Source organism: Myotis nattereri (assembly GCF_964212035.1).
Source record: "Myotis nattereri genome assembly, chromosome: 4".
NCBI lineage: Eukaryota > Metazoa > Chordata > Mammalia > Chiroptera > Vespertilionidae > Myotis > Myotis nattereri.
The window spans coordinates 87,902,611-87,930,580 of NC_138079.1; the positions used below are offsets into that span (position 1 = coordinate 87,902,611).

General features: G+C 42.8%; 2 protein-coding genes across 2 annotated transcripts in view; one reads left to right on the forward strand and one right to left on the reverse strand.

Moving 5' to 3' along the window:
• VKORC1L1 (vitamin K epoxide reductase complex subunit 1 like 1) overlaps positions 1-1,589 on the reverse strand; it is a 71,716-nt gene extending 70,127 nt beyond the window's left edge. The window contains exon 1 of the mRNA XM_081089839.1: positions 1,333-1,589. Coding sequence (XP_080945965.1) covers positions 1,333-1,526 — 194 coding nt within the window. The 5' untranslated portion in view covers positions 1,527-1,589. The remainder of the gene's footprint in view (positions 1-1,332) is intronic.
• Positions 1-27,970, forward strand: part of SEPTIN14 (septin 14) — a gene marked incomplete at both ends in the record, with an annotated part of 334,062 nt that overhangs the window by 93,095 nt on the left and 212,997 nt on the right.

The window sequence follows — 27,970 nt, forward strand, 5'->3', positions numbered from 1 at the left end:
TGATGTTTATTCTACCCAATTCCAAAAGAAAACTGGCCTATAAATCAGACTCGTCACTTTAATTTATAAATTTCTGTATCTCCATTAAATAGATGAAGTTTGTAAATAGTTACAAGACTAACTCCAATGCTAGCTTGTTCCTGTAATCACTAATATGTATGTCAAAATAAAACAGGTAAGCTTATACAATTGTTTACCTAGCAATTTACAGGAGGGGAAGAAACTGTTCAAAGGTAACTACAGTTAACATTAGGCATAGTATGTCTCTATTAAAATTGTAACCTATCAACTTTGAAACCACTTCTTTCACTTTGGCTACTTTTTAAAACGAATCTTCCTAAATTAAAAAAAAAGCAACCAACCACTTTTAAGATATAAATTCCTCTTTTATTAAGTAATCTGTCTAGGTAAATCTAATGCAGAAAATAAAATGTAATAGGTAAATCAACCACATCATTTTTTAAAACAAACCAATAAGCTGGCCAATACCTCCAGTTTAGCAACGCATGTACTTTTAATCTTCTGTGGCGATCCCATTATACTAACCGACAACGTTTAAAAGTCACCCCAATGCCCAAAGCAGCACTACACATGACATACTCATAATAAGCTTAAGCTAGCTAGACCCAAACTCGGACCATTTCCCCATGCCTAGAACACTGAACTATACGAGGGGGAATCCAAAAAATCAGGTAGGTTAAGTGCTGGTGTCTTCTTCCAGAGTAGGGTCAAATTCGTGTTTGCCCGCAAATGTCACCGGCTCAGTAAGCGCCAATTCTCCTGAGCGCTACCGAGTACAAAGAGGCCTGACCGCGGAAACACCTGTCCGGGCCCCGGGACCACGGTGGGCAATGCGCCCCTGAGCCTGCCTACGGCACAGCCCCGCTGCGGCGACCCCAGACCACGGTGGGCTCCGACCTCACGGCTCCGCGGCAGGTCCGGCACCCCGACCCGCCTCCCGGCGGCTCCGAGGAGATCTGTCAAGCCCGCCGGACCTCCTCTCCGCGAACCCCTCTCGCTCCTTCCCACCCGACCCCCGCCGGCCCAACTGCTCCGGGTCCGCGCCGGCCTCCCGGCTGCACTCTGCCACCTCATCCCTCCTCGCCGGTCTCGCGGCCCCGCCACCTCCGCCCCGGCGGCCTGCTCGTGGGCCGCCCCAGGACCCGAGCCCCAGGCCGCCGCCCCCTACCCACACCGGCCCGCCGAGGGTTCCCTCCGCGGCCCGGTCCCCACCAACCCCCAGGCCCGAGCTCCCGCCACGCGCTCCCCACCCCCGGCCCCCGCCCTCACCCCACTCGGCCGTTCCCGGCTCGCTCCCCTCAGCCAGGCTACCTAGAGGCAAGGGCGGCGGAGCACTTCACCCAGGGCCCTAGGTCGCAGAGGGCCCGGTGCTCGGGGTCCCGCTCCTTCTCCCGCTCCACGTGGTAGGCGTAGATGGAAAGCAGGATCCCGGCGGCACACACTGCATACCGGGCCGCCCGCTCCCACCGCGGCACAGACACTCTCAGCAGGACGGGCGCCGCCATCTTCCCCCCTCCGCCGCCGCCGCCGCCTCCTTCGCCGCCGCCGCCGCCGCCTCCCTCCGCCTCCACCTCAGCAGCCGCCGCCCGTCGGGGCCCGACCCAGCCACCGCCACTACCGCCACCGCCTCCGCGGCCGCCGCCACCGCCGCCACCGCCGCCGCGCCCCATTGGCTCCACCGCCTCCTCCAGGCCCCGCCCCCACGGGCGCGCGGCCCAACCGCCCCGAAAGGAGGGAGCCTAGCGAAGCGGTAAGGCGCGCGCGTTCGGAGGGAGGAGCGGAGCGCGCAACCGTCCCGGAGGCCTGGCCGCCCGGCGGAGATAGAAGGCGCGGCGCGCGCGCGCAGCGAGAGGGCGAGGGCGGAGGAGGGGCCAGAGGAAGGGGGGCGGGGCCCCGGGAGGGGACGGGGGGGCGGGGTGTCGTGGGCGGGCCTTGGGGACTCGGGGCAATGAATAAATTTCAAAGATATTACCCTGTGTGACTTGGTAAACCCTTGGCCCCTCCCCCTGGGAGTGGTGATCAATTGCCATCCTTTTTTTTTTTTTCATAATCACTTGCTATTTTCTGACCCAATCAAAATTAACCCTGGCCAAATGCCCGTTCTTGAGCCACGCTTGCATTACCTGATCTTCCCCACCACCGCCTCCAGACACCACCTGTTCAACAGGTGTGAACTTAAACTATTTTTTAAAAAGTATTTCTGAATGCCTTGCGTCTCTGTGAACTGAATTTGAGATGGCTTAACATAATTCATATAATATAGAAAAATATAAAAATGAACTAAAAAAAACAGGATTAAAAATAATAATAAAACAAATTGGGATGAAGAACCAAGCAAGTCAGAATAAAAGAAAAGACCAGGAGTAAGAACACACATAAATAGGCCATGGGGTTGGTCCTGGTGGCCAAAACTGAAAGGAAAACATATGTATGTTATTCTCACTGTCTCTAAGAAGAAATAAACCATTGTTGGAGATGGTTAGCTTTTTCCTGGTCACAGCTCTCAAAGATATTTCAGAAGCTTTATATAGTGATTTTGAGTAATCACTGTCCTTTGATTATCTATTGTTGGGTAACAGATTACCCCATACTTAGCAGCTTAACACAAAACAAAACAAAACCCCTTATTTTCTCACAGTTCCTGTGGGTCAGAAATTTGAGTGTCCTGTAACTCTGGCTCAGGATCTCTCACAAGACTACAAGTCAAGGTATTGGCAAGCCTGGAGGCATTTCAAGATTGGAGAATCCTTTTCTAAGTTCACCCCCACAGCCAGCCTTTCTTCCAGCCAAGCTCAACTATGTGTTTAAGCTTTTTTCCTTAGAATATTTTACCTTGTATTTCTATATTTGTATTTTCTGTGTTGGCTCAATCCACCATGCCAGAAACATACACAAAAGATTTCTATGAGCTCATTCATTACCCCGGACTTGCTTTGCTGGGTTAGAATGCTGTACTCTACATTTTCCTGCCAAAGTTTTAGAAAAGGTCACAGCAAGATACAGCAGTATCCTTGAGGTGTGGCAGTAGCTGGCCAGAAATTTTTCTATAGCAGAATCGGTGAAAGCCCAGGCCTCCCAAGGTCCTTCAGGAAAACACCACTCAAAGTGAATGTCCTATTGAGAGGGAATGGATGTCTCATTTTCTCATTCAATGGGTAATGGATTCTGATATTATTTCATTATTGTGAGTACAGAGGAAATGCTCACTTTTAAACACTGCATGAGTAGACCAGTAAACATTCTATGTATAGAGATGACCTGCTGACTTACCCAGTGAAAAGGTGATTCAATGAGCATCTATCTACATACCAGACACTGTCAGCCTCTTGATATGTTATATATAAGTTTTATAAGCTCTGTACAATATAGGTATCATTACCCGAAATTTTCATGAGAAAAAAGTAAGTCTCAGAGGATTAATTAACTTGCCCAATTACATAAGAGGTAGATCTTCATTTACTATCCAGACCTGTGCTATTCAAGTGTGACTCCTATTTACACCAGCCTATGTAGCTTCCCTCCGAGAAACCACCCCTCAATTTGACATGGATGTTCCATTTGTTCCCAAAACGTAATGAATGAATTACTCACTAACCTAAGCTTAGTCCCAAAGCTCCAGTAGGAACTCTGAAGCCCGTGACTTCCCCCACCAGGCCTCAAGTCCTAACTTCTTTACCTGTATTAACTCATTTAATCCTGATAACTTTTGCTGAAAGAACCATTATTTTCTGTGTTTTACAGATAAGGAAACTGAGGTTCAGAGAGGCTAAGTAACCTGCCAGAAATCACATCCTATATAATAAAAGGCTAATATGAAAATTGACTGAACAGCAGAATGACCAGTTACTGGGATGCACACTGACCACCAGGGGAAAGATGCTCAATGCAGGAGCTGCCCCCTGGTGGTCAGTGCACTCCCACATGGGGAGCCCCGCTCAGCCAGAAGCTGGGCTCATGGCTGGTGAGAGTAGTGGCAGTGGCGGGAGCCTCTCCCGCCTCCACAGCAGTGCTAAGGCCCGCTCCCGGAGGGCTCCTGGACTGCAAGAGGGCACAGGCTAGGCTGAGGGAGCCCCCCCCCCCCCCACTCCTCGAGTGCACGAATTTCATGCACCAGGCCTCTAGTAACTAATAAGTTGCAGAACTGGGATCTAAGCTCCAGCAGTCTGGTTTGGAGATCCATGCTCTTAACTCCTGTGATATGAGCTAAAATGCACATAGAATTAGAGTTATGGTCAAGATGACAGAGTAAGTAAATACAGTGCTGGCATCCTGCCACAACCACATTAAATTTACAACCAAACTACAGAACAACCATCATTGAGAACTGCCTGAAATCTAGCTGAGCAGAAGTCCTATAACTATAGATACACAGAAGCCACTTTGAGACTGGTAAGAGTAGCAGAACAGGCTGGTCTCACACTCACATCTGGTGGTTAAAAATCAGGAGGATAATCTTCCCTGCAGAGATACCCACTGAGGAGCAAAGAGTCCCAGCCACACACGAGCCACCACCCCAGCCCCCACCCCCTGCCAGACCAGGGTTCCAGTGCCAGGAAGAGAAGTCCCCATAACATCTAGCTGTGAAAACCAGCAGGGATTGTGGCTGAGTGAGATGAAGGGCTTCTGGAGTCCCAGGTGTTCCCTTAAAGGGCCCAAGCACAGACTTAATCACTGGTGGACTGACTCACTATGAGCTCCAGTGCTGGGGCACCAGCTCAAATGGCACCATGGACATATGGAGAAGGACCAAATTGTCTGGCTTTGGGGTGAGAGCTGAAGGGGAAGCTTTGGTCTCCAGAAAACTGTGCTGGCAAAAGCCATTGTTCCTATGCTGAGCCCTCCTCCCACAGAGTGAGCAGGCAGGCACTATACCTGAGTTTCCATCAACCTGCCTTCCTGTTTCCCTGAGACCCCCCCCCCCTTTCAACATTTGGGCCATGTCCCTTCCAGTAACTTTTCCAAATAAATCCCTATCTTGGCCCATGCTGTGAACTTTCCTAAATTCTCTCAAAGGTTCTCAAACTACAAACAAGCAGCATCTGGCCTCAGCATGCCCCATACTTCTTTCAAAATGGCATCCAGACTCTGTTTGCAGTGTGGCCTCACCATGGCACCTCCAAGCACAGCACAAGTAACAGCCATCCGCAGATAACTTCGTAGCTCATGCTGTGTGGCCCTGAGGAGGTCATAGGTGGCCACTGACCTCCTGGAAGGCCCCAAAGCCAGCCCACCCTTTAGCCAGCTTCAGATCATGCCTGGAGTAGCACCCAATAACCTTCATGAGTGACACACTCAAGGGGAAGATACAGGGGGAACCAGAGCCCTGCTGAAGGGAGTCCTGCTCTGTGGGGTCAGCCCCTGCACAGCAGCTCCTTTGCTATAGTGACAGCCAGTCCTTGTTGTTCATCAGTCTGGGGATTGCTCACTCCCATTGACTTGCCAACAGCAATCAAAGCTCCACTACAATATGAAGATGCACACAGCCTACCTGGCTCAGGTGACCAGTGAGGCTGCACCACTGGGCCCTATAGAACACCTAATACATAAGGCCACTCTACCAAGACCAGGAGACATAGCAGATCTACCTAATATATAGAAAGAATCTCAGATAGGCAGCCAAAATGGAGAGAGGAAACTTGCCCCAAATGAAAGAGTAGGAGAAATCTCCAGAAAAAAAGAACTAAATGAAATGAACACAAGCAAATTACCAGATACTAATTTCAAAACAATGGTTATAAATATGCTCTAGGAACCTAGTAAGAATTTTAACAGGGTATAAAATGATATAGAAACCATAAAAAAAAGTCATAAATGAAAGATACACTAGAAAGAATCAACATCAGATTAGATGAAGCAGAGGATAGAATTGGTGATATGGATGACAAGCTAGAAGCCCAATCAGAGTAGCAAAAAGGGAAAACGAATTTTTAAAAATGAGGATAGTTTGACAGACCTCTAGGACATCAACTGTAACAACATCCACATTATATGGGTACCAAAAGGAGAAGACAGAGCAAGGGATTCAAAACCTATTTAAACAAATGACTGAAAGCTTTCCTAACCTAGTGAAGGAAAAAGACATATAAGTTCAAGAAGCACAGAGGGTACCAAATAAGATGAATCCAAAGAGGCCCACACCAAGACATACTGTAATTAAAATGCCAAATATTAAAGACAAAGAATCTTATAAGCAGCAAAAGAAAAGCAGTCGGTTACCTACAATGGAGTTCCTATAAGACTGACAGCTGATTTCTCAACAGAAACTTTGCAGGCCAGAGGGATTGGCAAAAAATATGTATTCAAAGTGATGAAATGCAAGGACCTACAATCAAGATTACTCTACCCAGCAAGACTATCATTTAGAATCAAAGGACAGATAAGAGCTTCCCACACAAGAAAAAACTAAAGGAGTTCATCACCACCAAACCAGTATTATAAGAAATGTTAATAAAGGGTTTTCTTAATTTTTTAAATATATTTTTATTGATTTCAGAGAGGAAGGGAGAGGGAGAAAGAGAAAGAAGCATCATTGATTTGCTGCTTCCTGCATGACCCCACTGGAGATCAAGTCCACAATCCTAGCATGCACTCTGACTGCGAATTGAACCATGATCTCCTGGTTCATATGTCGATGCTCAACCACTTAGCCAAATTGGCCAGGCTAAAGAGCTTTCTTTAAGAAGAAGAAAAAGCCTTAGCCATTTTCTCCAGTGGATAGAGTATCAGCCCGGGGACTGAAAGGTCCCAAGTAAGATCCCAGTCAAGGGCAAATACCTCAATTGCAGGCTCAACCCTCAGTCCTGGTCGGGGTGCATGCAGAAGGCAACCAATGGATGTGTCATTCACATGTCAATGCCAATGTTCTGTGTCTCTCCCCCTCCCTTCCACCCTCTCTAAAAAAAAAGAGTCAGTAGAAAAATATCCTCTGGTGAGGATTAACAACAACAAAAATAAATAAAATGCACAGGAAATATGGATTTTCCCCCTAGCATTTATCCCCATAAAACATAATATGGGCACGGGCATTCTCCCAGGAACAAACAGGAATTACAACTGAAATATGGAAAGGCTTTCTGAATAATCAATGGAAAACTCATAGGAGAGAACCCTGATACTGGAGGACCGAAGATGGAGATGGTATAGAGACTGGTAGGAGAGGCGGAGTCATGAAAGGGCTGGCTGGGCAGCCACAGACAGCAACTGAAGTCCCAGAAAGATATCTCAGCTGTGGGGGGGAAGGGGTGACACTGAAAACTCTGGGATCTAATCCCCAAGCTGGGCTCCCTAGCAGAGAGCACCAAATCTGAGGAGGGTAACCACATAACATCTAGCTGTGAAAAGCATCAGGGGAGTGGCAGCTGAAAGTTCAGGCACCCTCTTGAAGGGCTAATGCACAAAAATTCCCTGTGGAGCCACTCACCTTGTGCTCTGTCAGAGTGAGGATGAAGTGGATTGGAGCTGTGAGAGAACCCAGGTCTGGGGACTCGGGGGATAAAACTCAGAAGGCACACACCCCAAGTTTCCTGGGCTGAGTCATTCCCTCATGCAGAGGAGGACATCTTTCCCACATAGACATTTGCCTCACCTGAGGGGGAAGACAGTTGATATGTCCTATTGGAAAACACCTTTCCCTGAGGCCACGTAAGTGATTAAAAGTAACAATTAGCCTCCAGGCAGAAACAACTGCCCCACCCTGTTGAAAAAAAACTCTGAGGATGAATGCCTGGGGGCAATTCAAGTCAGAATCCTATTAGTCTCTAGAGACAGAGGCGGTCTCTAGAGGCTTTGAGTCTTTGCCTGATCCAATTTGTCAGAATCAGCCTTTAACACTGCTCTGCACTAGAGATTGAGAGGTGTAGAGGATCTACCTAAAACACAGTCACAAACCCAAAGAGACAACCAAAATGAGGAGACAAAGAAAAAAACCCCAAATGAAAGAACTAGAGAATTCTCCAGAAGAGATAAATGAAGAAGAAATAAGAAATTTATCTGAAACAGAGTTCAGAGTAATGATGGTAAAAATGCTCAACAGTATGAAAAAAGATATAGTAACTATAAAAAAAGAACAGTCTGAGATAAAGAATGACATAACACAAATAAAGAACACATTGGAAGGAATACACAGCAGATTAGGGGAAGCTGAGGATCAAATCAGTGAATTATAAGACAGAGTTGAAAATATCACTCAATCAGAGAACCAAAAAGAAAAAAACAATTAAAAAACAGGAGGGCAGCTAAAGGGAGCGGTGGGACAACGTGAAACATAACACTATTAGAATAGCAGGTATGCCAGAAAAGGCAGAAATGGAGAAAGGAATAAAGAAGGTGTTTGAAGAAATAATGGCAAAAAACTTTCCAAACCTGGTAAAGAAAAAAGTCACACAAGTTCAGAAAGCACAGAGAACCCCAAACAGACCCACGCCTAGACACATCATAATTAAAATGCCAAAAATTAAAGACAAAGAGAAAATCTTAAAGGCAGCAAGATAAAAATAAAACTGTTACCTACAAAGGAGTTCCCATAAGTCTGACATCTGATTTCTCATCAGAAACTCTATAGGCCAGAAGGGAGTGGTATGAAGTACTCAAGGTAATGGGAAGCAAGGATCTGAGACCAAGATTACTATATCCAGCAAGGCTATCATTAAAAATAGACAGTCAAATAAAGAGCTTCCCAGACAAAAAAAAAAAAGGGGCTAAAAGAGTTCATTACCCCCAAGCCAGCATTACAAGAAATGCTAAAGGGACTGCTGTAAGGGATTGCTGAAAAGAAGAAACAGTAAAAGAAACCTAGCCATACAGAATTAAAATGTCTATAAATAAGTACCTCTCAGTAACAGCCCTAAATGTAAATGGATTAAATGCTCTAATCAAAAGGTGTAGGGTAGCTGAATGGATACAAAAACATGACCCAACTATATGCTGTCTATAAGAGACCCACCTCAAAACAAAAGACATATACAGGATGAGAGTGGGGGGATGGGAAAAAATTTTCCATACAAATAGAAAAGAAAAAAAAGCTGGGGTAGTAATACTCATATCTGACAAAATATACTTTAAAATGAAGGCCATCACAAAAGACAACAAAGGTTACCATATAATACTAAAGGGATAAATCCAACAAGAGGATAAAACCCTGGTAAACATATATGCACCCAATATAAGTGCACCTAAATATATATTTTTTAAAAAAACTTCTAGAGGACTTTAATGAAGAGATTGACAACAATACAGTCATAGTAGAGGACTTTAACACCCCTCTGACTTCACTGGACAAATCTTCCAGACAAAAACGTAACCAGGAAACAGTGACTCTAAAGGACACATTGGATCAGATGGATTTAATAGAGATTTATAGAACATTTCACTCCAATGCAGCAGAATATACATTCTTCTCAAGTGCACATAAATCATTCATAAAGATAGACCACATGTTAGGACACAAAACAAGTCTCTACAAGTTCAAGAAGATTGAAATAATATCAAGCATCTTCTCAGATCACAGTGGAATAAAATTAGAAATCAACTACAGCAAAAACACCCCAAAACATTTAAACACATGGAGGCTAAATAGCATGTTATTAAACAATGAATGGGTTACCAACAAGATCAAGAAAGAAATAAAAAAAATTCCTGGAAACAAATGAAAATGAACACACAACATCCCAAAATCTCTGGGACACAACAAATGCAGGCCTGAGAGGGAAGTTCATAGCACTACAGGCATACCTCAAAAAAACAAGAAAAATCAGCAATAAACTATTTAACCCTGAACTTAAAGAACTAGAAAGAGAACAACAAGAAAATCCCAGAGTAAGAAGAAGAAGGAAATAATAAAGATTAGAGCAGAAATAAGTAACATAGAGACTTAAAATAAATGCAAAATATCAATGAAAACAAGAGCTGGTTTTTTGAAAGGATAAACAAAATTGATAAACCATTAGCCAGACTCATCAAGAAACAAAGAGAGACGACCCAAATAAATAAAACCAGAAATGAAAATGGAGACGTAACCATGGACACGACAGAAATACAAAGGATTGTAAGAAAATACTATGAACAACTTTATGCCAACAAGCTAGGCAATGTGGAAGAAACAGACAAATTCCTAGAAAAATACAATCTCCCAAAACTGAATCAGGAAGAGTCAAAAAACCTAAATAGGCCAATAACAACTGATGAAATAGAAGCAGTAATCAAAAAACTCCTCCCAAACAAAAGCCCAGGTCTGACAGCTTTACAGGGGAGTTTTTCCAAACATTCAAAGAAGAACTAACACCTATACTCCTCATACTATTTCAGAAAATCCAAGAGGAAGGAACACTTCCAAACTCTTTTTATGAAGTCGACATTATCCTAATTACAAAACCAAATAAAGACACTACAAAAAAAGAGAATGGCAGGCCAATAAACCTTATGAACATAGATGCTAAAATCCTCAACAAAATATTAGCAGATTGCATACATCAATATATTAAAAAGGTCATACACCATCATCAAGTGGGATTTATTCCAGGGATGCAAGGCTGGTACAATATCTGCAAATCAATAAATGTGATACGTCACATAAACAAATTGCAAGACAAAAATCTCATGATCATATCAATAGACACAGAAAAAGCATTCGACAAAATCCAACACCCATTTTTTTAAAATCTATTTTATTGATTTTTTACAGAGAGGAGGGGAGAGGGATAGAGAGTTAGAAACATCGATGAGAGAGAAACATTGATCAGCTGCCTCTTGCATACCCCCTACTGGGGATGTGCCCGCAACCAAGGTCCATGCCCTTGACCGGAATCGAACCTGTGACCTTTGAGTCCCCAGGCCGATGTTCTATCCGCTGAGCCTAACCGGTTAGGGCCCAACACCCATTTTTGATAAAAACTCTCAGCAAAGTTGGAATAGAGGGAGCATATCCCAACATGATAAAGTTCATATGTGACAAACCTACAGCCAACATCATACTCAATGGGCAAAAAGTAAAACCATTTCCCCTAAGAACAGGAACAGACAGGAATGCCCACTTTCACCACTCCTGTTTGACATAGTACTGGAAGTGCTAGCCATAGCAATCAGACAAGAAGAAGAAATAAGAGGCATTCAAATTGGAAAAGAAGATGTAAAACTCATGTTCATGGACTGGCAGAATTAACATCATTAAAATGTCCATACTACCCAAAGCAATCTATAGATTCAATGCAATCCCAATTAAGATACCAACAGAATATTTCACAGACCAAGAACAAATTTTCAAAAAATTCATCTGGAATAAAAAAGACACGGAAGAGAAACCAAGATGGCAGCATAGGTAAACACTGGAGATTGCTGCCTCACACAACCACTTCAAGAATATAACTAAAAGACAGAACGGGTATCATCCAGAACCACAGGAAGGCTGGCTGAGTGGAAATACTACAACTAGAAGGAAAGAGAAAAGCATACCGAAACTCAGAGGAGCTGCGGTGCGGAAGTTAAGTGCACAGGTATGGAGGCGGATGCGGAAAGGGCTGGCAGCTGAGGACACGGTTGGCTTTTTCAATCGAGAGGGAGTCTCAAACTCCCTACTGCTCTGAACTCCAGTTCCAGGTGAATCTCTGTGGACCCTGACAGATACGGGGAGAGACTAAACCAGGGGTGGGCAAACTTTTTGACTCCAGGGCCACAATGGGTTCTTAAACTGGACCGGAGGGCCAGAACAAAAGCATGGATGGAGTGTTTGTGTGAATTCAAAGTAAACATCATTACATAAAAGGGTACAGTCTTTTTTTTTTTTTTTAGTTTTATTCATTTCAAACGGGCCGGATCCGGCCTGCGGGCCGTAGTTTGCCCACAGCTGGACTAAACTGTCTGGCATCATTCGCATCTCGAGGGCGGCTTTCTCTCAGAGGTGCTTGCAGTGATTACTCGGACACTGAGACTCGGGGCCTCTTAGGGAAGGACTGACCATCAGCCATAGCTGTTTGCTCCGCCCTATTAATCCCCTGGGACCCCGCCCCGCCCAAGCTGTGCACAGAGGCTTTTGCAAGCTGAAAATTACCTAACAAACTTGCAGCTGGCCCAAGGCCCCAGGGCAATTTGCATTCCTTCACAGCTGAGCTCCGGCTGAATAGCCTCAGGCAAAGGCTAGATTAGCACCTCCTGAAAGATCCAGGAGTCAGTATACCCGGTGGTCAGAGTGACTCAGTGAGGACCAAAGCTCCACTGAAGCAAGTCTTGCCCCGGAGGGGTGTCTCCAGCACAGAAGTTCTCCCATTGCAGACACAGCTGATTCTCACAGCCAATTGGTCAATTCCTCCCAGTGATACCTACAACAATCAAGGCTTAACTTCAACAGGACTGTGCACACAGCCCACAAGGGGGTGCACCAAGAGAGTCCACCTCAGGTAATTCGGGAGGCTGAACCACTGGGCCCTATAAGACACCTAGCACAGAAAGCCACTCCATCAACACAGGGAAGCACAAAAAATGTGGAGACAAAGAAATAGGACACAAATGACAGAAATGGAGGAAAGCAAACGACTGCATATAGAGTTCAAAACCACACCTTTAAGGTTTTTCAAGAACTGTCTAGAAGCTGCCGATAAATTTAGTAAGACCCTCGAAAAGATGGGTGAGACTGCTGATAAATGTAGTGAGATCCTCAAGAAATTTAGTCAGACCCTCGATGTTATGATAAAGGACCAACTGGAAATTAAGCATACACTGACTAAAATGAAGGATATTATACAGACTCCCAACAGCAGACTAGAGGATTGCAAGAATCAAGTCAACAATTTGAAATACAAAGAAGCAGGAAACACCCAACCAGAAAAGCAAAATGAAAAAAGAATCCAAAAATACGAAGATAGTGTAAGGAGACTCTGGGACAGCTTCAAGCATACCAACATCCGAATTATAGGGGTGCCAGAAGAAGAGAGACAGCAAGATATTGAAAACCTATTTGAAGAAATAATGACAGAAAACTTCCCCTACCTGGTGAAAGAAATAGACTTTTAAGTCCAGGAAGCGCAGAGAACACCAAACAAAAGGAACCCAAAGAGGACCACACCTGACACATCATAATTAAAATGCCAAGAGCAAAAGACAAAGAGAGAATCTTAAAAGCAGCAAGAGAAAAACAGTTAGTTACCTACAAGGGAGTACCCATATGACTGTCAGCTGACTTCTCAACAGAAACCATGTAGACCAGAAGGGAGTGGCAAGAAATATTCAAAGTGATGAATAGCAAGAACCTACAACCAAGATTACTTTACCCAGCAAAGCTATCATTCAGAATTGAAGGTCAGATAACGAGCTTCACAGATAAGAAAAAGCTAAAGGAGTTCATCACCACCAAACCAGTATTATATGAAATGCTGAAAGGTATCCTTTAAGAAGAGGAAGAAGAAGAAAAAGGTAAAGATACAAATTATGAACAACAAATACACATCTATCAACAAGTGAATCTAAAAATCAAGTGAATAAAAAATCTGAGGAACAGAATAAACTGGTGAATATAATAGTATCAGGGGCATAGAAAGGGAGTGGACACTCAATTTTCAGGGGGGAAAAGGGGTGTGGAGGGTGCGGGAAGACACTAGACAAATATCGTACACCTATGGATGAGGACGGGAGGTGGGTAAGGGCAGTGGGTGGGGGTCGGGGGGGGGGGGGAACCGGGTGGAGGGGAGCTATGGGGGAAAGAAGAGGAACAACTGTAGTAATCTGAACAATAAAGATTTAATTTAAAAAAAAGACCTGGAATAGCTGCAGCAATCCTGATAAAGAAGAACAAAGTTGGAAGGATCTCGATACCAAATATCAAGCTATATTATAAAGCCACTGTTCTCAAAACTGCCTGGTACTGGAACAAGAATAGACATATAGACCAATGGAACCAAACAGAGAACCCAGAAATTGACCCAAGCCATTATACTGAATTAATATTTGACAAAGGAGGCAAGAACATATGATGGAGATAAGGCAGTCACTTCAATAAATGATGTTGGGAAAACTGGACAGATACATGCAAAAAAATGAAACTAGATCACCAACTTACACCATACACAAAAATAAACTCAAAATGGATAAAGGACTTAAACGTAAGATGGGAAACCATAAAAATCTTAGAAAAATGCATAGGCAGCAAAATATCAGACATATGTCATAGCAATATCTTTACCGATACAGCTCCTAGGGCAATGGAAACTAAAGAGAAAATTAAAAAATGGGACTACATCAAAATAAAAAGCTTCTAGAAGCAGAGCAAAAGAAACCATCAACAGAACAAGAAAGCCCACTGCATGGGAGAACATATTTGCCAATGTTATCTCCGATAAGGGTTTAATCTCCAACATTTACAGGGAACTCATACAATTTAACAAAAGGAAGATAATCCAATCAAAAAATGGGCATAGTACCTAAATAGACACTTTTCAAAAGAGGACATAAAGAAGGCCAAGAGATACATGAAAACATGCTCAAAGTCACTAATCATCTGAGAGATGTAAATCAAAATGACAATGAGGTAGCATCTCACACCTGTCAGAATGGCTATCATCAACAAATCAACAAATGACAAGTGCTAGCGAGAATGTGGAGAAAAAGGAACCCTCGTGCACTGCTGGTGGGAATGCAGACTGGTGCGGCCACTGTGGAAAACAATATGGAGTTTCCTCAAAAAACTAAAAATGGAACTCCCATTTGACCCAGTGATCCCACTTTTAGGAATACATCCAAAGAAATAAGAAACACCAATCAGAAAGGATATGTGCACCCCTCTGTTCATAGCAGCACAATTTACAATAGCTAAGATCTGGAAACAGCCTAAGTGCCCAGCAGCAGATGAGTGGATTAAAAGGCTGTGGTACATCTATACAATGGAATACTATGCTGCTATAAAATAGAAGGAACACTTACCATTTGCAACAGTATGGATGGACCTGGAGAGCATCATGCTAAGGCGGTTCTCAATCTGTGGGTTGCAACCCCTTTGGGGGTCGAATGACCCTTTCACAGGGGTCGCCTAAATACATCCTGCATATCAGATATTTACATTACGATTCATAACCCTAGCAAAATTACAGTTATGAAGTAGCAACGAAAATAATTTTATGGTTGGGGGTCACCACAACATGAAAAACTGTATTAAAGGGTTGCGGCATTAGGAAGGTTGAGAACCACTGTGCTAAGCGAAATCAGCCAGTCGGAGAAAGATAAATATCACATGATCTCACTCATTTGTGGAATATAATGAACAACATAAACTGATGAACAAAAATAGAGCCAGAGGGAAAAAATAATATTTTAGAATATAATAGAAGTGATCCTATTATTTGCAGATTTTTAATATTTCCTACAACTTTTGTGATATCATACTATGTTAGTACAGTTTTGGTAATATTATTATACTTAAAATCCTTTTTTTCTTAAAATATTAATGTTTAGTGCATGTAATATTTAAGATCGTTTTTCTGGAATAATTGGTGTTTACTGCATGTAACATTGTATTTAAAATTGTTTTTCTTGAGATATTAATGTTTATTGCATGTAACATTATTATATTTAAAATCATTTTTCTTAAAATAAAAAAGTTCCCATTTGAAAAAAATAAAAATAAAATGCATTTCCTGAGGATATATTAGAAAAAAACAACCCATGAGAATCCAAATTAAAAAAAATAAAACCCATAATGTGTATTATAGTAGTTTTAAAAAAATCTCTTTTATGTTTGTCTTTCCCACAGAAGTCAAGCACCACAAGGGCAGAGATCTTTGTCTCCTTTGTTAACTACTGTATCGTCATCTAGAATAGAACTTGACCACAGAGTAAGTACAGTTTAAGTGAATTAATGAATGAACACTAAAAAAAAAATGTTAACTATTAATACTTTACACAAACAATAGGCCCACAACAAAATCTTTTCCCAAATAAAAGATAAGTGGTCCTCACAGAGATTAGTTTTTTCACCATCCCAGAACAAAAGGCAAAAAACTCGGAAAGGTTTTACAACAGCGGTTGCCGTCTCTACCTTCACTACACCTCTCTCAAGTCTTCTGCTTTCCTGAGGAGTCAGTGCCGTACGATGGCCATGCAATTCCCCTGACTCATCATCCCATATCTTCCTCAACTCTGATGACCTTTGCTTCCATTCCACGTAAGCTGCCCACAGGAATGGCCCTTGTGATCCTCTGTAAAGGGCCATATTTCTGAAATGTTAAACTCTAATCTTCTGCTCTTTGTACTTACCCTCTATGGAAGACTGCATTTTCCAAGATGGCTGCAACAAGACCTCCCATCCTACATGCTCTTCTGCATTGTGAAGTTGGCCTCTGCTCCTATGTAGAGGTCAGGCCGATGTTCCTTCCCCTTGAATCCACGAGGGTCTGTGACTGTGGCAAAAATGATGCTCTGTACTTTCCAAGACTGTATCATAAAAGATAATATCACTTCTCTGTCTTCTTGGGATGCTTGCTCTTTGAAACCTGCTGCCATGCTGCTAGGAAGCCCATACCACATATAGCTCTTCCAGCCAACAGCCCCAGGTCTTAGCTGACAGCCAACAACAGTTGCCAGTCGTAGGACTGAAGAAGCCTTTGAGGTAACTCCAGCCCCGGACTTGGCAACAGCACAAGAGACCTGGGTGAAAACCACCTAGCTGAATCCAGTCAACTCCCAGAATCATGGGAGGAAAAATAGATTGTTGTTTTAAGCCTCTAAAATTTTGGGGTTATACATTATGCAGCAAGAGTAACTAAAACACCCTTCTTTCCTGCTAGTTTTTGTTTTTGCTTTAATCCTTACCTGAGGATTTATTATTATTATTTATTTATTTTTATTATTATTTTTACTATATAAATGTTAGCTATCAGGATATTTTTCCATTGATTTTTAGAGGGAAATATCGATGTGAGAGAAACACATTAATTGGTTGCCTCCTGTATGTGGCCCAGGCTGGGGAGGACCTTGCAACCGAGGCATATGCCCTCAATCAGAATTAAACCCAGGACCCTTCAGTTCACAGGCCGACGCTCTATCCACTGAGCCAAACTGACTAGGGTGCTCTCTATTTTTCTTACTCACCAAACCTAGTCTCTCTCTGGAAGCCAGTTGTGCCTTAACCAATGTTTTCTCCATATCCCAACAATAGACAGGCCAGGGCATCTCCCTGCTCTTCATGGCTATTTCCAGACTATTTTTCACCCTGCTTGGGTAACCTCAATGTCTCTGTATCTCCTGTATTCTATCACATTAAATACTCAGTTGATGTGACTGCAGCAAGTCCTGACTTTATGGGGTTCCCTCCCTAATAATTTTTGAGATTCTCTGCAGAGGCTCATATGTCACCTATAAAGAGGTGAGTTAATTTGCTCACAGTTTACACTCCAGCAAGCAGTGAAGCCAAATACCAGCTATGCCTGGCTTTCTCTACACACCACACTTTCCTTTCTTAATTTTTTTTTAATGTATTGATAAGAGAGAGAAAAAAACACCGACCCACTGCTCCACCCATCAGTTGACTCTTGTATGTGCCCTGACTGGGGATCAAATTCACAACCTTGGTGTATCGGGATGATGCTCTAACCAACTGAGATACCAGACCAGGACCACTCTTGCTTTTCTTGCATGCATTTTCTTTACTATGTGAAGACAAGAACACTTTTGAGCTAATCAATTGCATGCTTTCTGTTTAAAGTAAAAATATAAATAAACCCCTGCCAAAATGCTGAATTCCTAGTGGTATTATGTGTTAAAAATAGTTGTCTTCCAATATAACTCCTATGAATGTGTCATTTTCTTTATTTTAAAACTTCCTAGAGACTTCCCAAGACTCTCTATGAACTCCTCAACAAGTCACAGGAAACCCAAGAATAAATTATTCAAAAATAATTAACAAAAGGCTTTGCCTTCCTTCATAATTTAGCAGTAACCTTTTCTATGCCTTCCTGGCATAGATAATATCTTGTTGAAGAGGCTTCTGTGTGTTAGGAATCATCTAGCAACATTTTGGCCATGAGTTGTACACAGCACAAGCTAAGCCTAATCTTTTATATAAGAAATACATTTCACAAAAACATATTACACGAAGGTATCGAGGAACTGGTCTGGACTAAGGGCAGAGAGGAGTATTGCGTTGGGTTAGAACATGGGTCGGAAAGCAACTCTACCTCTTTACTAGCTGCATTTGCCTGCAAAGATACTTAACCTCTCTCTGCTTCAGTATCTTTATCTATAAAATGGTGATGGCAATAGTACCTGCCTCAGAGGGTTTGGGGAGGATTAAATACATGGTGCCTGGCACAGAGTAAGTGTTCAATAAGTGCTAACAATTATTATCTCAATCTTTGTTTAAGATTGGGTAAAAGAAAAGACCAGCATTTCGTGAAAACAAATTCTTCCAGAAGCAATTAATTAAAATAAAGTGCTATTTGAAAACTAAAATGATCATATTGGGTAAATGCTATTTAAAATTTAATTTTGGATCTATATTCTAATAACTCCATGAAACACATTAGAAGAACATTTATCATCTAATTTTAGAATGTAGACCTCACCAACTTATAGGTACAAGCAAGATCACATTAAAGTTATAACTGAATCTTGTGAATTTTAAACACCAGATAATTATGCAAGAATTTAGTTCCCCTCCCCAGGTATATCTGGAGATCTCAAAAAAAAAGTGTCTTCATGTGTGCATGTATTTGTCTTTTGGTTCACCAGACTCATGGTTCCAATCTCAGCTCTCCCATGGACAAGCTATGGGCAAGTTACCTGTTACTTATCTGTTGCTGCATTACAAATTATTCTAAAACTTGGTGGCTTAAAACAGCAAACATCACTTTATTATTTCTCATGGTTTCTGTGGGTTGGGAGTTTTGGAAGAGCTTGGTTGGTTCAGTGTCTCTCATGTGGCTGAAATCAGACAGCGGTTGGAACAAGAACATGGGAATGGGAGCAGCTGGGCTGGCTGGGCATCTCTTTCTCCCTCTTCATGTAGTTTCAGAACCTCCCTGTGTGGTCACTCCATGTGGGTTAGTTTGAGCTTCCTCACAGCATGGCTGCCTCAGGGCAGTCAGGCTTCTTCCATGGCAACTCAGGGCTCCAGGATAAGTATCCCAGTAAACAGGTGAAGAGTGCATTTCCTTTTCTGGCCTACCCTGAAAGTCGTACTGCCTTATTTCTGCTGCATTCTATAGGTTACAAAAGAGCCAGAAGCCTGCACAGATTCAAGTGGAGAGGAATAGAGCCATCTCTCAGTGGTAGAAGGATCAAGGTTACATTGCAGAATACCATGTGAGTTAGGTGATATGGCAGCCAACTCTGGAAAAAACAATCTGCCACTGCCCTGACCGGTTTGGCTCAGTGGATAGAGCGTCGGCCTGCGGACTGAAGGGTCCCAGGTTTGATTCCGGTCAAGGGCATGTACCTTGGTTGCGGGCACATCCCCAGTAGGGGGTGTGCAAGAGGCAGCTGATTGATGTTTCTCTCTCATCGATGTTTCTGGCTCTTTATCCCTCTCCCTTCCTCTCTGTAAAAAATCAATAAAATATATATTTAAAAAAAATCTGCCACATAACAACTTATCCAAACCTAAGTTTCTCATCTGTAAAAGGTGGTTAATAATAATATCTACCTAATAGGGTTACAGTGATAACTAAGTGAATAAACACATGGAAAGCACTTAGATAGTACCTGGCATGCTCCATAAATACTAGCTATTATTATCACCATTATCATCATCAATCTTTTCATTGCTCACTTAACCAAGATTGTGCAGTCACAGCCCCCACAGGGCCTTAGAAATGTCTCTCTGAGCTGAAGTACACCACTGTCTCTGACCTCTATTTCCCTGAATCACAGTCACTGTCTGTAAATCTTCTACCATCGCTAGTGTCCCTGCTGCCTGAGCCAAGACGCTGTAGCTGTTTGTCCCCACAGCTTCTCTGAGATGCCAGTGAGTAGATCCCACACTGACTATTTGCAATCCCCTGCTGCCATTTGCCTCAGCGTAATTATTGCTACCAAGTGCAAACTCTGGCAGGCAAGCCAACATTTCCACAGAGGAGCCACCTCTGAACTGACCTCCCCCCATATCCTGCTGTTACCTCACCCCTGAAGGGCAAAGGTCCTGCTGATTCCCCCAGCCATGAATGTCTATGAAAACAATCAAACAAATAAGCTAACAACTCTCTCCCTCAGCATTATGCTCAGTTGTGGAGGCTGCTGTCTGGGCCCCAAAATGAAGAATTGTGTAGTAAAATCATTTTCTCTACTGTGTCTCTTCCGAAGCCAAGACACTTCCAGATGGGATCTGACATCAGAATCGGTGCCTTTCCCTCTGTACTCCTACTTCTCTCTCCTCGCCCTGGCTCTGGTTGGATATCTAGCTAGCACAGCAGGTGCCATTAGGAATATGGTAGATTCCACAGTCTGCTTCCACTGGGTCCTGACAAGTCCTTCCTACATATTCATATAGTTCTAAATGGTGGGCACGGTTGAAGTTGGTTTTCCCCCATAGCCCCGCATTTAGGTCAGTAGATGCTGATGGGTACTTAAGATAAAGGGAGCCATTTTGGCGCAGACATTGAATGTTTAAGTTCCAGCTCCTGCCTGCCAGGATACCCTGTTATCCCTACCAGAACCCCCGTAATCACTTCCCTGTTCAGGAGGTGGCCATGTATTTGGGAGAGAGTTTTCATGATTTCCTTAACTTCTGATATGGTGGGAGAACTGTTACCCTGGACAGATGAGATGGCCCCACCAGGAACAGATTTCAGTAGGTGTTTTGAAGGTGAGGAGGAGCATGAAAAGCTAGCTCACCCAGAATCAGATTCAACCCTGGGGAAGGAGGGACCACAGCTGGAGGCTGAAGGAGCAGTTGTCACAAGTACTTCTGTGAGCTCTGGGGCCCACACCATGCGTGTTGATGTGGTTTAGAGGGGGGTGGGGGACTCAGAGTATGAGTGGCATGCAGTGGACATCTGGTTCTCTCTTACATTTGATCAATCTCCACCTGAGGAGCAGAGCCCACCTCCCACTGAAAAAGCTGAAAACACCTGACACAAACACTGGGAGCAGCACTGCTGGAGGTAGAATGTAGGAAGACCCACAGGTCTTGTGTTAGGGAGGGCAGGATCTATGTCTAGTTTCTGAAGGTGACAGTGACAGGCTTCTGGTGGCTGTGGGGGAAGGCCGGGTGTCCAACCAGGGGATTAGGGAGAGGTGTCAACCAGAGCAGCTTCCAGATGGGATCTGGGCCTTGATTGCTGTCTACAGAGCTTCCCATCTTTTCCCTGACCATCCAGGAATTTTACAAAGTATCCAATAACTTTTTAAAAAATATATTAAATTGATTTTGAGAGAGAGAGAGAGATTTGTTGTTCCACTTATCTATGCATTCATTAGTTGATTCTTATATGTGCCCTGACCAAGGATCAAACCCACAACCTTGGCATATTTGGTGTGTCAGGACAATGCTCTTAACAGTCTAACCAACTGAGCTACTAGGCCAGGGCTATCCAATATCCTTTAAAAAAAAAAACCAAACATTTCATTGATTTTAGAGAGGGAGAGAAACATCAATGATGAGAGAGAATCATTGATTGGCTGCCTCCTGCACGCCCCCTACTGGGGATCGAGCCTGCAACCCAGGCACGTGCCCTTGGCCGAAATCAACCCGTGACCCTTCAGTCCACAGGCCGATGATCTATCCATTGAGCCAAACCAGCTAGGGCTATCCTATCCAATATCCTTTTAACACTTTTTTCTTCTTTTTAAATTAGCCAGAGTTGATTGTAATGCTTGCTCATAGGACCTTTACTAATACTGACACGAAGCATTTTTTAACTCCAGAAACTTCAGAGCACAGTGCCTTCAACAAGGACACCAGTATCTATAACAGTGGTTCCCAACCTTCCTAATGCCGCGACCCTTTAATACAGTTCCTCATGTTGTGGTGACCCCCAACCATAAAATTATTTTTGTTGCTACTTCATAACTGTAATTTTGCTACTGTTATGAATCGTAATGTAAATATCTGATATGCAGGATGTATTTTCATTGTTACAAATTGAACATAATTAAAGCATAGTGATTAATCACAAAAACAATATGTAATTATATATGTTTTCCGATGGTCTTAGGCGACCCCTGTGAAAGGGTCGTTCGACCCCCAAAGGGGTCGCGACCCACAGGTTGAGAACCGCCGATCTATAAGGATGTTGCTGGCCCAGCAGGGGTAAGGCCTGCTAAGGGGCTATGGATGTCAACCAAAGAAGCCAGAGCAGGGGCAAGAATATGACCCATGATCTGGGGTGGCACACCTGCAAGTTCTCAGGAACACCAGTGGAAGATTCCCTTCAAGGGTGGAAGATCCCGTAATAGCAAGGAGAGGGTGAGACCCAGAAACATTTGGAATTTCATGACTATTGACATGACCTTCCATTTACTCATGCAGCCTCAGGAAGCTTGTTACTCCACAACAACTTCCACTATATACCAGAGAACCTGTTGGGCAGGCCCTGGCTACAGATTGTAACCTCAAAATGGGGTCCATCAAAGTTTGTTAGAATGCCTGGAGCTGAGAAAGAAAGAATTCTGAAATTTTTTCTTTAAATTTTTAATTAAGGACTATCAATCTTTTTTAAAAAAGCTCTTTTAATGCCCTTACCTATAGCAGGTGATATAAGAAGGTGGTAAGAAGAGAGGAAGAAAGGGACAGAAAATAGGGAAAATAGAAAGAAAAACAGGCAGAAAATAGTTTAAAGCTGACAGTCTCACTTTCATACAACTCTAAAGAATTTCAGCAGCTATGAAATGTCCAAGTCAAGGGATTCAGGGTGTGCTGGTAGCATCATCACCATTAGAAGGGAGGCCTAAAGTTCATTTCCCAGTGAAGGAACTTCAAGGTTAGGGATGTCCTGGCATATGGAGGGAGGAGTCCAGAGTCTGGCCATGGGTGGGCCACTTACCTGGTCTTTGCCTCAATGCCCTTGAAAGAAAAATGGAATTTATTTACCATAAATTCAAATGTTCTTGAAAAAGAAACAAGAAAGTAACCCCAGCCCTAACTGGTTTTGCTCAGTGGATAGAACGTCGGCCTGTGGACCCAAGGGTCCCAGGTTTGATTCTGGTCAAGGGCACATGCCTGGGTTGCAGGCTTGGTCCAATGTGCAGGAGGCAGCCAATCAATGGCTCCCTCTCATCATTGATGTTTCTCTCTCTCTCTTCCTCTCCCTTCCTCTCTGAAATCAATAATAGTAAAAAAAGTAACCCCAGAAGTATCTTTAATAATGAATGCCCCATGATAGGACCCACAATAAGAACAAACTGTATTTGAGTCAGAGCTCACCCAGAATGGGAGAGTGAGGAGGTGCTGGGGAGCTTATAGGGGTCACAGCTGCACACTCTGCCCCTGAGTCTGCTTACACTAGCAGCCTTCTGCACAGCCAGCCAGTCAGTCTTGTGCCAGCAACTGCAGTCACCAGCCAAGACTTTATCATGATTTTAGAGTGTACTCTTTCTACTTGTTAAAAAAAAAAAAAATGTTTGCCCTGGCAGGTGTGGCTCACTTGGTTGGAGTGTCTTCCTGTGCATCAAGGGGTCTTGGGTTCGATTCCCAATCAGGACAGGTGCCCAGGTTGCAGTGCGATCCCCAATCAGGCATGTGCAAGAAGCAATCCATGTTTTTCTTTCACATTGATGTTTCTCTCTCTCTCTTTCTCTCTCCCTCTTTCTCTCTTTGGAATCTATAAAAGCATGTCTTTGGGTGAGAATTAAAAAAAAAAGATTACTATAAAATAGTATGCCAGCAACAGCCTCATACATCTCATGTTTACCTCATTTCTTGATTACATCATCTCCTCTTGTGTTGTCTTTACAGTAACGTGCTGTACATGCTTGTAGCTTAGGAGCAATAGTCTATACCACATAGCCTAGGTGTGTAGTAGACTATACTGTCTAGGTTTGTGTAAAGACACTCCATGATACTCACACAATGGAAAAAATCACCTAATGATGCACTTCTGTTGCTAAGTGGCATATGGCTGTATTTTATTCCTGAGAAGCAAGTCACCAGGTCCAACCCACACTTAAGAGGAATGTGTTATACAAGGGAGTGAATACCAGAAGGCGGGGTTATTGAGAGCCATGTCAACCAGCTGCTTATCACAGATGGTGTGCAGAAGGTAGGGAAAGGGTCAGAATCATAAAATTGTAGGATTTTCTGGTTGAAAAGAAAAGGCTCTATAAATCTAGCCACCCACATTATGCCTGAGTTCTTGAAATGGCCCCCTCCCAAGAGATTTTCATTCTATCTGCACAATGACATGGTTATAAATGTTACCCTAGAGCCGAAACCGGTTTGGCTCAGTGGATAGAGCGTCGGCCTGCGGACTGAAAGGTCCCAGGTTCGATTCCGGTCAAGGGCATGTGCCTGGGTTGCGGGCATATCCCCAGTGGGAGATGTGCAGGAGGCAGCTGATCGATGTTTCTCTCTCATCGATGTTTCTGACTCTCTAGCTCTCTCCCTTCCTCTCTGTAAACAATCAATAAAATATATTTTTTAAAAAAAATTTTTAAAAAAATGTTACCCTAGTTATACTGGGCTAGAAAACATCAGACTGTAACATGTACCCATGCCCATGTAGGCACCCTATGACCTATGAAAACGGTGAAAAAGTCAGAAGATTCCATTCTCTTAAATAATGGTTAACTGCTTTGATGAAAACTGAAAAGTGAATTGTAAATAAAAAATTGGTCTAATTTTTAAAGCAACCTAGAACATGTAGAATGTTTCTGCAATTAGTCATCCACATATTTTGACGTATAAAACACCAATGATCTCCTTAAAGAGCTAGACAAATCAGCAAATTCTAAAGAAAAGAATAGTAGGAGTGTCTGGTATAACCAAAACCAGAGATCAGTTAAAAGTTCAGCAGTTAAAAATTCCAGAACTAAGAAAAACAATTTAAAAGAAAGGGAAGGCCCTAGTACTCTACTCCTTTATTTATTTATTTTTTTAAATATATTCTATTGATTTTTTACAGAGAGGAAGGGAGAGAGATAGAGAGTTAGAAACATCGATGAGAGAGAAACATCGATCAGCTGCCTCCCGCACACCTCCCACAGGGGATGTGCCCGCAACCCAGGTACATACCCTTGACCGGAATCGAACCTGGGACCCCTCAGTCCGCAGGCTGACGCTCTATCCACTGAGCCAAACCGGTTCCGGCTACTCCTTTAATATTAGGATGTTTTTCATATGCAATTGTGAATTTGGCAAGAACTGTGAACTATGGCCCAGTGCTGGCAGCCAGCATTTTAGAGTTCACAGCACACTCTCTGGGTAACTGTTGGCATCAAAGCTGTGGTATCATGCTTGATCACTCACTTATTCACCAGGCCTGGCTCAAATGGCTGTTTTTATAAAAGTCAACGCTACCCTCAAAGATTATAGAAGGTAATTTAGGCTATAAAAAAGCAATGAAGGTAGGAAGGAAGGAAGAGGGGGAAAGGAAGGAAGGCAGGAAGGCCCTCCATTCCTCAAATACTCCCTCATTTGGGGTGAGTACAAGACTATAGAAATATATGTATGGTCTTACCTTGACTACAGCACTATTTTGGGTGTGTGCTTATTGGGAAACAAATCTTAACTCAAAGAACAGCCAAGATGAAAGGATCTTAGGGAACATGTATTCTTACCCCTAATTTTAAAAATAAGGAAACTGGCCTTGCTGGTTTGGTTCAGTGGATAGAGAGTTAGCCTGCATACTGAAAGGTCCCCGGTTTGAGTCCAGTCAAGGGCACATGCCCAGGATTCGGGCTCAGTCCCCAGTGGGGGCATGCATTACTGATGTTTCTATTTCTCTCTCCCTCTCCCTTCCTCTCTGAAATCAATAAAAATATATTTTAAAAAAAATTATCACTATTCTTAAAAAAAAAAAAAATGAGGCAGCTGGGTTCCAAAGGAACTAAGTAACTTACCAAGTAGAGTAGAGCAACTCTTAAGCCAGGCATTCCCACAAGGGATCCAATATGGAGCAGCTAAAGCCGACACAGTAATGTCTCTACCTCGGGAAAGAACCAGTTCGTCCTTTGCTTTTGCATCCGCTCCAGTAAGCAGTATTTCTCAACTCTGTGTTTGTGCAAACTCTTGAGCAGCACAAACTCCTGAACTAAGAGACACTCCACTCTGTTTGCAATTGAGGGCAAAGGCTGGGATGGTTTGGCCCTGCTTTCCCAGATGCCTAAGGTGACCAAAAAAACAACAACTCTTTTTCTTTTTTCCTAGTTGAGAAGAGACCAGGCTCATCAAGTAGGAGTAAAAGTTACTTTACTCTTGAAGTAAAAAAAAAAGAAAGAAAGGAAGGAAGGAAGGAAGGAAGGAAGGAAGGAAGGAAGGAAGGAAGAAAGAAAGAAAGAAAGAAAGAAAGAAAGAAAGAAAGAAAAAAAGAAAGAAAGGAAAATAAAGGCATTTAAACTTAAGGAAAGCGTTGCGTGATTACACTCTGTATAACACTTCACAACTGGTCAAATGGCAGGGGATAAACCCAAAAACATATTTGATGTTAATGCCAGTAGAGATTGAAATAATTTGCCTGCTTTTCTATATATTTTCCTTCATCCCAAACAAAACTACTTTTAGTCCCAGATGTAAAATAAAAAACATGGAAATGCAAGATAGCATATTGAAAACACCAGGAGGAAAGTTGTATCCAGAGGCATTCAATGAAATTCAACACTAATAGATAAGGAAAGGGAAAAGTAGAGGGTGAAGAGGACATTTTCAGAGTTGATCAGGTATTTCTTTCAGAAATGATGTTTATTGGCCTCTCCTCCATTAAAATATTACCCCTGGAAACAAGATCAATATTTATTTCCCTATGGATCCCAGAATACCAAAAAAGGAGGAGAGAGAAGACAGGGGGAGGAGAGAGAAAAAGAAGGAGGATTTGAGCAAAAACTGGGGAAATCACCAAGAAAGTTAAGGGCAGGGCAAGCCCTTGCTTCACTGTTCTCCCCTCCAATTCTACTTTGCATAAGAAAAGATTTCAAGCCCTATTTTGGCTCTCTCTCATATTTCTAAGTCCATGCCTGTTCCTCATGTAATTAGTTAGGGAGGAAGGCTGTGAGCTAATACAATCTGCTCCCCCATCACTTCTGGAATTTTCCCTGTGGGAATAAACACAATGAAGTCAGACAATGCAAACATTCACTGCGGGGCAGCCAAGGATGCCTTTGTTCTGATGAACCAGAACAAGGCTTAGCTAGATGTGCCAGGGAGCAACTTAAGCAAAGTGGAAATGAAAAATGATTTTCCACTTCTAGATATAGTCAAATGCATTAGCAATAGCTTTGGGTCTAAGAAAATCCAGTAAGTAACAAGGGATCATTTTCATTATGGTCTAGTGAGATCATGGTTGAAGTAAGTAAATAATGATTAAAGTTAATGAAAAAGGTACCTACCTACATATTTTGTTTTGTTTTTTTTAAGTTGTGTCCTCCTCTCCTCTACTTTATTAAGGTATGATTGACAGATAAAATCTGTATACATTTAATATGCAATACATTTTGAATAAAATTGTGTCCTTTTGGGAACATATGGTAATTAAATGCTTACACATTTTAGACATACAAGAATGCTACCTGGAATATTTGAAGGGCAGTGTGATAATACTAGCACGTGTCTAAATTTAGCTGTTTTGAAGAGAGCTCTAACTTTGATTCCAATAGTGAGTTTAAAAGACTACAACTAAGAGCTATGGCAGTGCTCTAGACCAGAAATGGTCACAGCTAGAAGGAAACAATGACTGTGGGAATGAAGGGGAGAAGGCAGAAAGGAGAAATGGTTCCAAGATACAACCAAAGAGGACTTGGAGAGCAAGCAGATGTGGTAGCAAGGGTGAATCAACGAAGGATCCCCAGTCCCCAAGTACGGCGCATGGCATGCCAGTCACTGAGCTGGTAG